Raw genomic sequence first — 15215 nt, forward strand, 5'->3', positions numbered from 1 at the left:
TTCTCAGCCGGCACTCCAGGAACTCCCCCTCCGGGCGGCGCGGGGTGGCGGCCGGCGGGGTTGGCAGCAGCGCCCGCCGCGGGGCGGCCCCGGCGACTCGCCCGCCCATGTGCGTGGAGAGGAGCGAAGCTCTAGCAGTCGCCGCGCCGGCTGCGTGCGTGTAGGTGCCTCACCTCCGAGGCCGGCGGGGGCCGTAACCCGAGTCCCGCTGCCACGACCCACATTTGCATAATTTGCCCCCCCTTCTTTCGGACTCAAGGCTGGAGATGCGAGTCGGGCTCCCCTCCGAGGCGTCGTCTTGCCGGTGGTCAGCGCGGGGGCCGCGGGACAGGCCGGAGCGCAGGCGGAGCGGGCTGGCGCACGTGGTAAGAGCGCAGCTTTCTTTTCTTTTTCTTTTTTTCTTCTTCTCTTTCTTTCTTTCTTTCTTTTTTTTTTTTTTTTTACGAAATGGGACTTTGCACGTTTACGCCGAGGGTGGGGTATCTACAAAGGCGCTAACGTAGCCTCGATTTCCTTCTTTTCCCTTTTATTTCTATCTCCAATTGGGAAAAGAGCGCGCAGTGCGAGCAGTAAACTTTCCCAATTTTTTTCTGGGCGTTTGCAGTCGGGAAGGTGGCGGGCCTCCCGAGAAGACGATTTCGCGGCGGGCAGGGGGAGACGCGACACTTGGGCGGAGGAGCAGAAGCCGCCGCCGGCCTCGCGGGGCCCTGACCGCCGCGCGCGGGGCCGGGTGGGAGCGGGCTGGCCGCGGCGGCAGCGGCTGCAGGTGAGCGGCGGGAGAGCCGCCTGCAGCGCCGCGCTTCCTCCACGGCGTGGCGTCGTGGCTTTCGCCCGCCCGGGTCCCCACGAGGCTGGGGCCGTCCCGGGCCGGGGGCGGGAAAGGGCCTGGCCGGGCCAGGTCCCAGAGGCTGCCCCCGCGCTCTATCCCAGGTCTTGACGGCTTCGGGGCGGGACAGAGCCAGGCAGGCGGCGGCGCGCCGGCTTCGGCACCTGGGCCCAGCTTCCCCGGGCCCGGCAACGAGCCAGAACCTCGCACAACCACCGCTTTCTGGGACTCTGAAAAGTTTTTAAAAATTGCTTTGGGAACTAAACAGGAAGGTTTCCATTCGGGACAGTTTTGTTGTTGTTGGTTTTTATTCGAAAAGGGAAACGCGTGTGGGGTGATGGCGGCTCGAAATTGGCGTTAGCGACGCTGTTTGCTGTCCCTCGGGACCTCGCTGGGCTCCCCGAGGTGGCTCTTGGCGAGGCAAAGGCAAGATTCTTCCAAATGTGCGTGTTGTGGAGTAGGACTCGGGGGAGGGCAGGGCGTGCCCCGCCAGTGTAGGCTTTCGGGGGTTCGGGGCTGCCGGCACGGCGAGAGGTGAGGAGGGGTGTGTTGGCAGAGCACACTGTGCAGCAACCCCCGGCGCGCGCTCGGCTGGCCGGGCACTCTGTCGGCGAGGCGGGCGCCCCGGCGCGCTGTCAACAGGGAGGTGTGTAGCGTAAGGTGTGCGAGTGGGTGTGTGAAGAAGGCAGCGGGGGCGGGAGTGTGTGTAGCGGAAGTGGAGCGTGTGTGAGTGTAAGAGTGTGTGTGTGTGTGCGTGTGCGTGGCGGGGCAGGGTGAGTGTCCAAGCCTCCATCTGGACGCCCCCACACAGCCGACCGCCCAGACGCGCCGGGAAGGGCGCCCGCTCCGCGCAGCAGCTGAAGGGGGGCGGGGAGCGCGCGGGCAGAGGAAGGGGGGTGTCTCCGGCTGAGGATTTCTCTCGAAGCTCGCCGCAATTATTCTGCTCCTCCTAGGGTCTACCCCCCCAGCCCTAAGATGCCCGAAATACTTAAACAAACAAACAACCCCAAACCTGTTCCGTTTTCGCTCCTGTATAAATAGAACAGACTTTCCAAAAAAGCAATACCGCATTCACTCTTATCACCAGCCACTTCTTTCCACCAAGTAATTCAGAAAAAAACAGTCAGCTTCCGTGAATGCATGCAGCTTTTTTTTTTTTTTTCTTCGCTGCCTCCTTTTGCTTGCGGTTTTGAGCTGCCAAGAAAGTGAGTAGGGGTTTGACTGTAGTGTCTCGGCTCCGCTCGGTTTCTTTCCGAAGTTTAATTTTCCGGAATGGCTCCCAAACAAGGGCTGGGGAGGCGGAGCCGCCGGCACCGGATCTTCGCCTTTTTTGGAAAGTCCCGGAGAACCGGAATTCCTCCCCGCCCGGGGAGGCCTCGCCGCAGCTAGGACCGGCAAGCTCTTCCCCGGTGGTCTGAGCCGGACTCGCGGCGCGCCCGCTCCCCGCTGGGCCCTGCGCCCTGGACGGGGACTGGGGCTCGGGCTGCGCGCCCTAGACCCCCGCGATTCCCCGCTGTCTGAGAGCCGGGAGTCGCGAGCCCGGCGGAGCCCGCGCAGCCGAGCCCGTATGCAAATCGGCCATGTGACGGCAAGAAGCCGCCTGGCCCAGCCCTGTTCCTCAGTCCATATATGGGCAGCGACGTCACGGGCATTGAGGACCTGCCCATAAATACTTACAGCAACACTTTCCGTCTAACCGAGAGAGCAGCAATTGATTAATAGCTCGGCGAGGGGACACACTGACTGTTATAATAACACTACACCAGCAACTCCTGGCTTCCCAGCCGGAACACAGGAGAGAGTCAGTGGCAAATAGTCATTTTTCTTCTTTCTTAGAAAAAACAGCAACTTGTTTGCTAGTTTTATTTCTGTTGGATTTTTTTTTTTTTTTGTGGTTGCTTTTAAGCGTGGAGGGCAAACGGAGATACCAACTTAGACTCAGTCCAATCCCTCTCCAAAACGGCTTCTCTGACGCTCCAGGTAGAGAGGGAGTTGGGTCTCCAGGTTGTGCGAGGAGCAAATGATGACCGCCAAGGCCGTAGACAAAATCCCAGTAACTCTCAGTGGTTTTGTGCACCAGCTGTCTGACAACATCTACCCGGTGGAGGACCTCGCCGCCACGTCGGTGACCATCTTCCCCAATGCCGAACTGGGAGGCCCCTTTGACCAGATGAACGGAGTGGCCGGAGGTAAGCCGCATGTCCCTTTCGCCGGCCGGGACCCACGCGGCTCGAAGGTGGTGGGTGGGGTGCGGTGCGTGTGCAGGACTTGGAAGAGAGGGCTGGGGAGCGAGGTGGACGGTGTTGACCGAACCGGGTGCAGGAGAAGCCCGCGGGAGCAAGGACCGGATCTCTGGGGCTGGGCGCGCGGGCAGATGCACCAGGTCGTCAGCGAGCGGGCGTGCGTGCGCCGCGGCGAGCCCAGCCCCCGGCGGGCGCGGGGATAAGAGTAGAAGAGGTGCCCCACCAGGCGTCGGGCTTGTGCCCGCTCGTGGGCCGGCGGTACCCAGGCCTCCCCTCTCCCGGGGCAGGGACAAACTGACGGGAAAGTTCGGGCCTCCGGAGGAGAGCTAGAGAGCCGAGCGGCGGAGAAGCGCCAGAGGAAAGCGTCCGCCGCTCCCTCCCGGGCAGAGCGGACCCCGGGAAAAATCTCCGAGCGCGTTCCGGGAGCGGCCAGAAGGAGCACCCCCACCTGCGCGCCGCCCGCGAAGTTGAGGGGGTTGGCGAGGCGGGAAGGAGGAGGAGGAGGAGGGCGGGCAACGGCGGGAAGCGGCCCCCTGGCTGCCGAAGAAGGCCCGCGGGGGCACCGGCGCCGCTGGTTTCCTTGGCGATGCGGTGGAAAGTGGTCCCCAGCGGCCCTCGCTCCTTCCATGAAGCTCCGCCACTGGCCTTGGGCTGGGGCGTGCGGGTGTTGGGCAAGGCTGATAAGGTTGGGGAGGCAAAGGACACCTATAGATTCCTTCCACTGCAGCGCCCCATACCCTGCAGCAGCCGTCATCTGTAGCGCAGCAGGAGAGGGAGGGAGGGAAGGCACTGCGGATGGGTAGCAGCCGGGATATCACTGATCTCTTTCTCAGGTTCCCCTCTCTCGGGCAGCACTGGCTGGGATCAGTCTCCTGGTTATGTCTCCCCCGGAGCCCCAGCCGTGGGACACCCAGACAAAGGAGAGGGAGAGAAGTTCCAGGCAGATGGGGATTTTTTAATATTGTTGTTGCTATTATTGGGTGTTTTTATTGGGGATGAGAGCCACAGATGGCTGTGTGTGGGGGTTGGGAGTAGCTCGTCCTGCTTTCCTGGAGGTAGTTTGAGTCCCAGACTGTCACTGGCTGCCAATGGGATCCTGGGCTATCTTCTTCTCACTGTTTCTGAGCTGTAATTTTCCCACCTGTTGGACTCTGCCCCAGCTCTCCTGTGCTAGGATCCTGGGGTCTGGGATGGACCTGTGTTTAGAGGGGATGACAAGGGATTCTTGGCTGCATTCTCATTGCTCCACCTCCATTCTTTCTGTTCCCTCCCCAGATGGCATGATCAACATTGACATGACTGGAGAGAAGAGGTCCTTGGATCTCCCGTATCCCAGCAGCTTTGCTCCCGTCTCTGCACCTAGAAACCAGACCTTCACGTACATGGGCAAGTTCTCCATTGACCCCCAGTACCCTGGTGCCAGCTGCTACCCAGAAGGCATCATCAATATTGTGAGTGCAGGCATCCTGCAAGGGGTTACCTCCCCAGCTTCGACCACAGCCTCGTCCAGCGTCACCTCTGCCTCCCCCAACCCACTGGCCACAGGACCCCTGGGTGTGTGCACCATGTCTCAGACCCAGCCTGACCTGGACCACCTCTACTCTCCACCACCACCGCCTCCTTATTCTGGCTGTGCAGGAGACCTCTACCAGGACCCCTCAGCATTCCTGTCAGCAGCCACCACCTCCACTTCCTCCTCTCTGGCCTACCCCCCACCTCCTTCCTACCCCTCCCCTAAGCCAGCCACGGACCCTGGTCTCTTTCCCATGATCCCAGACTATCCTGGATTCTTCCCATCACAGTGCCAGAGAGACCTACATGGTACAGCTGGCCCAGACCGCAAACCCTTCCCCTGCCCTCTGGACTCCTTGCGAGTCCCTCCTCCACTCACTCCGCTCTCCACCATTCGCAACTTTACCCTGGGGGGCCCCAGCGTTGGGCCCACAGGGCCAGGGGCCAGTGGAGGCAGCGAGGGACCCCGGCTGCCTGGCAGCAGCTCAGCCGCCGCCGCGGCCGCCTATAACCCACACCACCTGCCACTGCGGCCCATTCTGAGGCCTCGCAAGTACCCCAACAGGCCTAGCAAGACCCCAGTGCACGAGAGGCCCTACCCCTGCCCAGCAGAGGGCTGTGACCGACGCTTCTCCCGCTCTGACGAGCTGACCCGACACATCCGAATCCACACGGGACACAAGCCCTTCCAGTGTCGGATTTGCATGCGCAACTTCAGCCGCAGTGACCACCTCACTACCCACATCCGCACCCACACTGGTGAGAAGCCCTTTGCCTGTGACTACTGCGGCCGCAAGTTTGCCCGGAGCGATGAGAGGAAGCGCCACACCAAGATCCACCTGAGACAGAAGGAGCGCAAGAGCAGTGCGCCCTCCTCCTCCGTGCCGGCCGCCTCCACGGCCTCTTGCTCCGGAGGCTCGCAGCCTGGGGGGGCCCTGTGCAGCGGCAACGGCAGCGGCATCGGCGGAGGGTCCCTGGCCTCTTGCTCCTCTCGGACCCGGACGCCTTGAGATGAGACTCGGGCGGATGCACCAGCTCCTTGAGGCCCCGGAGGCCCATCGTCCACTGGTGCACAACAAACACTACCACCTTGCCTGCCCCTCTCCCTTCTCTGGGCAAGGGCCTTGCTGCAGCCTGGCACTGCCCTTTCCACTTAGAAGCAGGTCCTTCCCAAACTTAGCCCACCGTAGTCTCTCTTAGGGGAGTTGACTGTCACCCTGAGGTAATGGCGAGGCTCGGAAGGGGGTTGGATGGGGGCTCCTGGCCTAGAGGGCTGAGGCCTGACCCTGCTTGAAAGGGTTGTTTGACTAGGTTTTGCTTCCCCCTCTCGTATTTTGTCCCATTACAGGATTTTGACTCTGGGTGTCAGAGTTGATTTGAGACTTTTTCTACAGTAGGTTGGGAGATGCTGATCCCTTCAGGTGGGGGCAGCAGAAAGAAGCAACGCTGATGTGCACTTTATGGCTTGGGACTGATGTGGGGACGCTGTACAGTGAATGAAGCATGGCCTTTATGCTGCATTCTGTGGCCCTAGAACAGTGAATCAAAGCTTATCTAGTCGTTCCAACCCTTTAAGCAATATGTATTATAAACTCAGAGAACGGAAGTGCAATGTGATGGGAGGGACATAGCAATATCTGCTCCTTTTTGAGTTGTTTGAGAAACGTAAAGACTATTTTTTCAGCGTATATCCACTCAGATTTTGTGTATTTTTGATGTGCACTGTTCTCCAAGTTCTGAACCTTTGGGAAAAAAAGTAAAGCATTTATGATCTCTTGAAATGAGTCAGATTAACTTATTTAAAGGGGGATGTACATATATTCTCTGAAACTAGGATGCATGCAGTTGTGTTGGAAGTGTCCTTGGTGCCTTGTGTGATGTAGACAATGTTACAGGGTCTGCATGTAAATGGGTTGCCTTACTACGGAAAAAAAATCACTCCCTGGGTTTAGTATGGCTGTATATTTCTGCCTATTAATATTTGAATTTTTTTTTAGAAAGTATATTTTTGTATGCTCTGTTTTGTGACTTAAAAGTGTTACCTTTGTAGTCGAATTGCAGATAAGAATGTAAATAATATTACTGGAGCTGACTTGTTTGGTTATTAGCTCTTAATAGTTGTGGAAATATAAATGATTTATTCTAACGCAAAACCACTAACTGAAGTTCAGATCATGGATGGTTTATGACTATAGTGTAAATAAATACTTTTCAACAATATTTTTGCTGCAGAAATCATTTATGAAAGATTTCCTGGGCGGGAATTCCATGATTATCCAGGGGGTTTGAATGCTTTGACCAAGCCAGGATCTCCCAAGTTTTCTCTGCTGGCCTTTCAACACCAGCCCGCTCACCCCCAAAGCAATCTCCATTCATAATCAAACACTAGTGTTCCGGGGATTTCCCCCATGCATTAGTGTAAAAGTGGGGAGGCGTTGTTTTGACTCATTGTTCCGTCCTCTATCACAGCCTATAGCTTCTCTCGGCTCCTGAGTGGGCTCCGGAAAATAAATACTTACAAACAAGTGCCCACTCGGAGACTACACATTTGTGGCTGCTTTCAGAACCCTGACCAAGGCCAGGAACTCAGACGAGATGTGGCTTTGTGGAAAGTGTGGTGGCGTGGTCAAGCTGGAAATGACTTTTAGGTTCCAGGATTAGTCTCATGACCACAGAAAACTTTTTGAAAAACGCTATCGCCTCTTCAGATCAAAAATGCACTCAGACACTGCTGAAGACAGCATTAATGGGTTGCCAAAGGAATTACCCCAGGACTCATTTCTCTCTCGTCTTCTCTCCCTGATTACCCCTATTTGGAAGGACCACTAATCTGCCATAGGTTTGGTGGGTCTAGAGACTATCAAAATACCCAGCTCATTAGATAAGATAGATGTACAGCAAGACTATGAAAATCTCAAAGAAAGACACCCTTTAACAGGTAATTAAATAGGCAAATTAAATAGGCATATACGGGCCTCCATGGTACTACATAATAGCTTGCAAAAGAATACACTATAGGGTTCATTTTACTGCAAGCCTTTTGTAGTGATTTTGAAATATAAACCCCAAAAAGTTATCTACCTGTCATACAAAGTAAATGAGTTGGGTCTCTGTGACGTTATCTGTACTCTAAAATTGGGCCTCAGTATCATTTAAGTTCACCCACGACTTCTGGATCCTCACACAAGCATAACCTGTCGGAATACCCACTGTTCAGCTGTATCATCTGAGAACTGTCATGTTTGCCCTTTGCCACTCTTGGCCCCCTTCATACGTGGTTGAAAATTGAAGGCCTTTATTTTTTTTGCCCTTCAGAGCACTGGAATTTTGAGATCTAACTTGTGGAAGTAATTAATCCTTTTATTTCCTCTCTTTCGGTTACTTCAAAGATGCAGAATACCTCTTTCTGTAACTATGAAATAGAAATTTCTAAACTTCAGTGCCAGATTGTTCTAGTGACTAGTATTATTCCATTAGATTAATATTTCCTGGTTTGTCAGCATATTATTATCCTTGCTTGGCTAATTTTGTTATGTATAAAACAATGCCACATTTTGATACTTACATGTTTTTAATGAATATTCCGCTCCTACCAAAACTTCATTGTATTAAAACAGAGTACACCTAAATTTTATAAGATCTAGAATTGTCTTGCCAATTTAAATTTCAGAACACCTTTGATCAAGATAATGTAAACAACTGTTTACAAAGCAGAACTAGAAAAGGCTTTTTAAGAAGTCATTTTTAAAAGAATAAGATTAAATATTCTGATGATAGGCAAATTGGTTACATAATCATTTTCACCTTGATGTGGGCTTGAAGTGGCATAACATAACATAAGGAACACATTTTGGCGTTTTTTCACAGACAACTTGGTGGCTTTTACTTGATTTTAACATATTAGCTCAATCTTTAATCAGATTTTACTCTCAGCTTGAAACATTCAGGGTACCGTCATGCAAGTGTCTCATTTTTTACTTTGCTCAACAAATAAAGCATATAAAGCTAAGTCTGCTCCTCTTACATTCAATATACTTTATTGAATAATATTTCTGAGGGTACAGCTGTTACTGGGGATTCTTATTAAAAATAATCTTCGGGGTCCCTGGGTGGCTCAGTCATTAAGCGTCTGCCTTGTCTGCCTTCGGCTCAGGTCATGATCCCAGGACCCTGGGATCGGCTGCATTGGGCTCCCTGCTCAGCGAGAAGCCTTCTTCTCCCTCTCCCACTCCCCCTGCTTGTGTCCCCTCTCTCCCTGTCAAATAAATAAATAAAATCTTAAAAAACAAAACAAACAAAAAAAACTTCTGGGGGCTCCAGTCAGTTCAGGTGGCTGGCTGTTAAGCGTCTGTCTTTGGCTCAGATCATGATCCTGGGACCAGGAATTGAACCCCACATCAGGGTCCCTGCTCAGCAGGGAGTCTGGTTCTCCCTCTGCTCCTCACCCCGCTCATGTTCTCTCTCAAATAAATAAAATCTTAAAAAAAACCCCACAAACTTCTGGAGAGCAATTGCTTAAAGATCACTACATCAAAAACTAAGGATATACTGTATGGTGACTAACATATCATAAAAAAAAAGATCACAATGCATTTGGTATGGTTCATGGCATATTAAAAATAGGTCTATTAAGCCTAAATAAGGTCTTCAATTATTCATAAATCAGTGTATTTAAATACCAACTCTAATGAAATTAAGCCAAACTGTTTGATATATATTAAAAGTGGCTGTAGTGATATTTTAACTGTTTACATATATGTATATATATTTGGTGGGAATGAATGGTCAGCATCTTCAAGTACTTAAGATGCTGACAGTCCAAACTGCAATTAAACTTTACAGAAAAAGTAAAGATAGAAATAAATTTAAGTCCAAAGATTCTTTCCTTCATGGATAAAAGTATTTTTGTTTTCTTGCACTAGTTTATTTTCCTTAGCTTAAATATAAAAGGAACTATTTTCTGTTGTAGCAAAATAACATTATTAGACAGTTTAAGATGTGTTTTCAATCAGATCGTTTCAAAGCTCCCTCTCAAGGAAATAGACTATATTATTACTTGGGCTTTAGAATTTGCAGAAAGCCACCGTTTTTCAGTATAACATCATCCTACTGTATAGACTAAATCTTTAATGGTAATTAAAATGTAGACAATGTAGTATTCTTCTTCTCCATTTTGCAATAATCAAATAAGAGTTACCTCTAAACAATTTCAAACATGCCTTTATTTTCCATAAGTACACTGATTTTAATCCAGGAATGTAAACATCTCTGGATCTGAAAATTCAGTATGTATGTGGGGCTCGATAAATGATTTCCTTGATAGTAGATGCTTCACTACACTGAAATGATCAGTGGTTGGCTTGTTTGTAACCCGGAGTTCAGAATTCAGACTAGGAGGGTGACAGGAGTGGCACTGCCCTCAGATTAGAGTTGAACAGTAATTGGCTGAACCCTGACTTAAAGAACTACTGCTTCTTTGCTGCGCAGTACAGCTAGGGTACAAGATACAGTCACTGGGATTAGATGAGCTGTAACAGTCTCCCTGAGATGCCAGGGCTGAGGCACCTACAAGGGGACAACGCAGGAGGAACAGAACGTGTGGATTTTGGAAGAATTTAAGGACTATTAGTCTTAAAGGTTCAGAGAACCCACTCCTGTTGACAAGTATTTCTTTAAAATGGACCCACGATTTTCATTAATAAACAGTAGTTAGTGTAAACTCAACCCATGCAGATCAGGCTTTGTAAAAAACCAATTCTCGTATAGTAGTAGGTAGGTACAGGATACTCTCTATTCATGTAACTGGCTTTCGGTATAACCACAGAATAAAAAACCTTTAGAAGTATTGAGACAGACATCTCACTCATGAGAGGCAATTATTGCATTTGTTATTCAACAGAAAAGTCATTAGGATCATTGTGCTCATTAGTCTGTGTAGAGGAAGACAAATTTTTCCCACGCTGTTATTAAAATATCGTCTATATTGCAGGAATATCCGGAAATACAGTAGCAGCACATGAAGTCAGTCATGACCAACAGTCTATGCAGAGAGGTGCCAGCTTTGCTGCACCACATTCTCTATTTGTATTAAGGATATTCTTTCCTTAGTGGCTCACTGAAACAAGTTCTGTTTTCATCATTAATTTCCTCAGGATTTATTAGTGAACCGAAAGTTTCACTGTTCTTATTCAACTAAATTAGAGAGATTATCATATTGCTATTTTGGCCTGCAACAATTTCAACTATTCTTTTGAAAAGCACCTTAGTTTTTTTCATTCAACTTGTTTGTACTTGAGAACTTGAAAGTTTGGAAAAACAGTTTCTCCTGTATGACCGTCCTACGGCCAGAATGGGTTTTTGTTGGTTTAATGTCGGTCAGGTTGTATTACAGCATATACACCTATCAACAATCTCTAGAAGTTAATCGACTTCTGGTGATAATTCAGAACAGGTAGGTATGTGATTGGTAACCATTCACATTCACTACTGTGCTATTAAAAAACCCATTTTTCTAAGAAAATCATCATTTGCATATCTAGGATTAAACTGAATGGCATTAAGAACTGCTTTACACTGTCCCCACGGCACACTAAACTATACCAGAATACGAAGCTACCATAAGACAATGTTAGCAACCCTGGAAGAAATGCTTGGCACTATGCCTGTCTCAGGTTTTACAACAGGGCAGCATTTCGCACTGAATAAGCATCTTTTTTTGGGGGGGGGAGGAGATCATCAAGAATTTGGCTTTTTTATTCTATTTTAAAAAATTGGGAACAAATATTCCTTCACCCTGGGCCATAGTAACTCAGTGTGCACAAAGAGGCAAAGGCACGGACTGTTTCTCCTCTGGGTTAACACTTTCCGCCAGTAGCAAATCTCTCTTTACTACAGACCTTAGAACTGGATTGCCATTTGGGCAAGTCAATCAAGAGGGCTTAGACAACAGCTGGGCAGATTTTAATGTGTTTATTTCTACAGTTTGTTTTTATTAAAAGTGTTGTGAAAAAGGAATCCTATAAATAGTAAAAAGAGGGAAGCAATAGTGCTCCATAGCCTGAAGCAAATGGTGTAAATACATTTGTAAACAAGGTAAAGTTGCTGAGCTTACTAAAAGGACAAAAATAAAACTAGTTAGAGATAGCACAATTGTTTAAGAGGTTAGGAAGTGTTTTGTCCCAAGTTTTGGTGCTCTAAAATGGCCAGCAGTATAGGTAATTCTCTATTCTGTAGCCTTGGTCATCTGTGCCTTCTCTCTTCCTATAGAAAACCACACTGGATGAAGCAAACACTGGCTCTCTACTGTTTTGAGGGGTTTTGAGAACACTGCCACCAAAACAACACAGCTGGAACTGCCAGCCTTCTGGAACATTGGAGCTCCTGAGAGAATTTGAGACAGTCATCAACATTTTTCTCTATTTTTGCAGGAAAATAGTGGAAGTAAATAGGGGCATGGAATTCAACAGCTGGCTAGGAGTGTTTTACATTCAGTTGTCTGGAAGCATACCGATTCAGCTCCTTTGAATCTTCTTAGAAAACACAGAATTACCCTATCACCTCTTAAAGCACACTAAGACAAAAAAAAATTCGTTTGAGGATAATATAGTTTTTGCATTAACGGTCAATCTGCAACAAGAAATCTGTTCAACTCACAGATCTGGAGACTCAGGGGGAAAATAAGCTGTTACGTGACCATCTGTCACTGAGATACGCAGGTGCTGAATTTCTTAGTAGATGCTGCCAGAGTAAACCAGATGTGGCTACTGGGCAAGAGGAGGAAAGAAATTAAATCTTGTCCTCTACATGCATAGTTATATTTTCGGGGTGATGCCCCAATTCTGGAAAAAAGATCTAATTTCCACAACGAATCAGGCAGGACAGCTCACTTTAAATAGTAGCTCATCTTTTTATGCCTAGCTTTTACCAATGACTTGAACTAAAAACAATTCAAACCACTGGGTCATGCAGTCAATAAGTTAAAATTATAACAATAAGTAAAAGGGCATAAAGACCTAAGAGGAAAACAAACCCTATTTACCCGGGGAAGGGGGGTGGGGGCATTTAGTGTATTTTGTATAAGATAAGGAACAAAGAAAAGAATATTTTCATTATGGCTTTAGGATGGAAGCGCTTCAGTGACAGTCCCTTATCCCCCTTCCCCCAAATCAAAACCCCGGTGGCAGTGTCAGAGCCAGGAAACAACCTAGCCTACCCGCCTTCCCCACCCCCTAACCCGGCCCCGTGGCTGCGCTCCAGTCGCCCGCGCTTCCCACGGCTCCGACTCCGGAGGAAGCGGCTACAGCCCATTCCAGTAGATCCAAAGCCCAGGCCTGGGGGTAGGGAGAGAGCCCTTATGGTGGGTCGCGGGCAGCGAGGCCCAGATGTGAATAGGGCACGTCTTCGGCCCACAGCAACCAGGCGCAGGCGGCTTCAAGGGAAGACTCTGGGACCTGGATAGGGCTCCCCCTCGCACCAGAAGTCATCGGCTTGTGGGGTCTCCAGGAGCCACACCTCTCGGGGTAGGTCACAAGCCGAGCCGGGGGCCTCCTTGTCCCTGACGGGCTCCAGCACCCGGTAATAATGGCAGTCCCGGCCATCGTCGGGGTCATAGGGCGGGGCCAGAATGTCCAGGAAGGCGGCGGGTCCGTCCACAGCGTCAATCTGGTGCAGGTTGTCCTGGTGCGGAGTGAGGACGCAGGGGCCGCTGGCCTCGGTATACTCGGCCCGCGAGCGCAGCACGCCCGGCCGCACGGCGTCCCGCTCCCGGGCCTGCAGCGGCGGCTCGAACTGCTGCTCTGGCGGCGGGGCCCGCGGCTGTGACCCGCCGCCCGCCTCCAGTTTGTCCATGCAGCTGATGCGCACGGTGCCATAGAGCACCTTGAGCATGCCGTGCATGCCCGGGTGGTCGTGCAGTGGGATGGACGTGCCGCTCTTGAGCAGGAACACGCCGAGGCTGAAGCCGTCGGTTTCGTAGATGTGCATGTAGGTGACTGGCGGCAGGTTGGGCGACAAAGGCTGCAGCGTGGCCTTACGCGGGGCGATGTTCAGGTCCTCGGCGCGGACTTGGGTCAGCAGGTTCTTCAGCTTGCTCAGGTTCTCCGGGAAGCCCTGCGGCATCGGGGCCTCGGGGCCCGGCGCCGCTCCGAGGTCGGAAGCGCTGCGGCAGCCCCCGCTGCCCCGGAAGGTGAGGCACGCCTGGCGGGCGATCCGTTGGATCAGGGAGGCCATATTGTCTCGGGGCATGCTCGGCTGTTCCTCCGCGTGGCGAGGCCGGCCCCCGCCGCCCCCTGCTTTCCTCCGCCCCTTGCGGTCTCCGGCGGCCGCCAGGGCTGCCCGCAGCCCGGGGCGAAGCTAGAGGCCCCGCAAGTACCGGTCTTTCGGGCGGGCGGCACCGCCGCGGCTAACCTCAGCAGTCTAGCGCCCGCAACGGCCCGGCGCACCCGCCCCGCGCCTCCGGCGAGCGCGCACGCGCACGACCCACACGCCGCACTCACGCCCGAGGAGCGGGTACCGGCCGCGCGGACCGTGGAAGGCTTTGCATTACGCCAGACGTTCCATTCAAGTGGCCCACACCTACGACGGTGGCCGGCGCTCTGGCCGTTTTACAGAGCATGCTGGGACTTGTAGTCCGATATTACGAATGAGCGCGGAGAGTGTTTCCTTTGTCAGCTGGAAAAGGAAGGATTGGATTTGTTTCTTATAAAGCGCCCTTCTTTACGATTCCAAGGTGTATGCTTGTTTGAAAAAAGGTGAATTGGGGCACGAGAGAAGCAACCAGTTAACTACAACTCCCGGCACCCCCAGCAGGCTGGAGTGACGCACTTCCGGCAACTGGCCTGTGGCGTGGTAGACTCTTGGCCACTGCATGGAACAGGGCAAGAGGGTCCTTAGCTTTCTGGGGCCGCTCGATCCTGTTTCTCCCAACAGGGTCGCTTTTCTCCGGCCCTACCCTTGGAAAGGAGGCTGTTGACTTAACTTTATGTCTTCCTGGCCACCTAGGCAGCAATATCTGCAACGGAGATTACTGGACGGCACTTTCGTAATTTTCCAAGTTTCTTAGGAGATGAGAGGGTCGAGGCCGTCCCTAGTGATCACGATTCCTCAGCACAGCAGTCCCCAGCTGTTGTTTGCATCAGGGAGTGATGACGCTGCTCTTCCGGTTACAGAGCACGATAGTTTTGCTGGGACTCGAGAGGCCATTTGCTGTGGCCAAGGATTATGTATACCAAAGGTTATCAAACCTTGGTTTGCCAAAGAAGCACCTGGTTGGGAGGGGGAGGTAGGGTGGGGCTTTTCAAAAAATATGGATTCCTGGTTGTCATCTAGAAATTGATTCACTAGATGATTCTGAGGCATCTTATGAGAAACAGTGTGTGTGCGAGAATCAGGCAAGCTCTTGACCTTCACCTTACCTTGAGTTTAAAGTACTTTGGACTTCCAAAGCTGAACATGGGCTTCTTGTTCATTTTGTAATTGGAATGGTTCTGTAAATCCTCTCCAGCTGAAAAAGGCATGGTTTTTTAGTGGCCTGTGGAACCTATCTAACGGGCACTCAGTATATGCGAGGCACACTATACCCAATGAATATTATACTATTTAATCCTCATAGCAACTCTTAAGAGGTGGGCACTATT

The 15215-nt window shown here is 51.1% G+C and overlaps 2 protein-coding genes across 3 annotated transcripts; one reads left to right on the forward strand and one right to left on the reverse strand.

The window, feature by feature from the left end:
* Positions 1-202: 202 nt before the first annotated feature.
* Positions 203-6801, forward strand: EGR2 (early growth response 2). Of its 2 annotated transcripts, none has more exons than XM_087863081.1 (3): positions 203-365; positions 2907-3015; positions 4345-6801. In XM_087863081.1, the coding sequence occupies exons 1-3, from the start codon at positions 267-269 to the stop codon at positions 5589-5591; spliced, it is 1455 nt and encodes a 484-aa protein (XP_087719207.1). In that variant the 5' UTR covers positions 203-266; the 3' UTR covers positions 5592-6801. The 2 variants fall into 2 exon arrangements, with proteins under 2 accessions (XP_087719207.1, XP_045639618.1); XM_045783662.2 differs by lacking the exon at positions 203-365 and adding an exon at positions 2500-2806.
* A 2982-nt stretch (positions 6802-9783) lies between these two features.
* ADO (2-aminoethanethiol dioxygenase) lies at positions 9784-14198 on the reverse strand. Its single transcript, XM_045783539.2, has one exon. It carries the CDS (start codon positions 13822-13824, stop codon positions 13012-13014), a length of 813 nt encoding a protein of 270 aa, XP_045639495.1. The 5' UTR covers positions 13825-14198; the 3' UTR covers positions 9784-13011.
* Positions 14199-15215: the final 1017 nt, after the last annotated feature.

Source organism: Ursus americanus, chromosome 6 (genome assembly GCF_024610735.1).
Source record: "Ursus americanus isolate L20-20 chromosome 6, mUrsAme1.1.p, whole genome shotgun sequence".
Taxonomy (NCBI): domain Eukaryota; kingdom Metazoa; phylum Chordata; class Mammalia; order Carnivora; family Ursidae; genus Ursus; species Ursus americanus.

Bases quoted from the DNA above. Each gene is read 5' to 3' on its own strand.
- EGR2 (XM_087863081.1), top strand. From the start codon at position 267: ATGCGAGTCGGGCTCCCCTCCGAGGCGTCGTCTTGCCGGTGGTCAGCG. The intron at 366-2,906 runs GTAAGAGCGCAG...TTTGTGCACCAG, and splicing joins GGAGCGGGCTGGCGCACGTG to CTGTCTGACAACATCTACCC. The intron at 3,016-4,344 runs GTAAGCCGCATG...TTCCCTCCCCAG, and splicing joins GATGAACGGAGTGGCCGGAG to ATGGCATGATCAACATTGAC.
- ADO (XM_045783539.2), bottom strand. From the start codon at position 13,824: ATGCCCCGAGACAATATGGCCTCCCTGATCCAACGGATCGCCCGCCAG.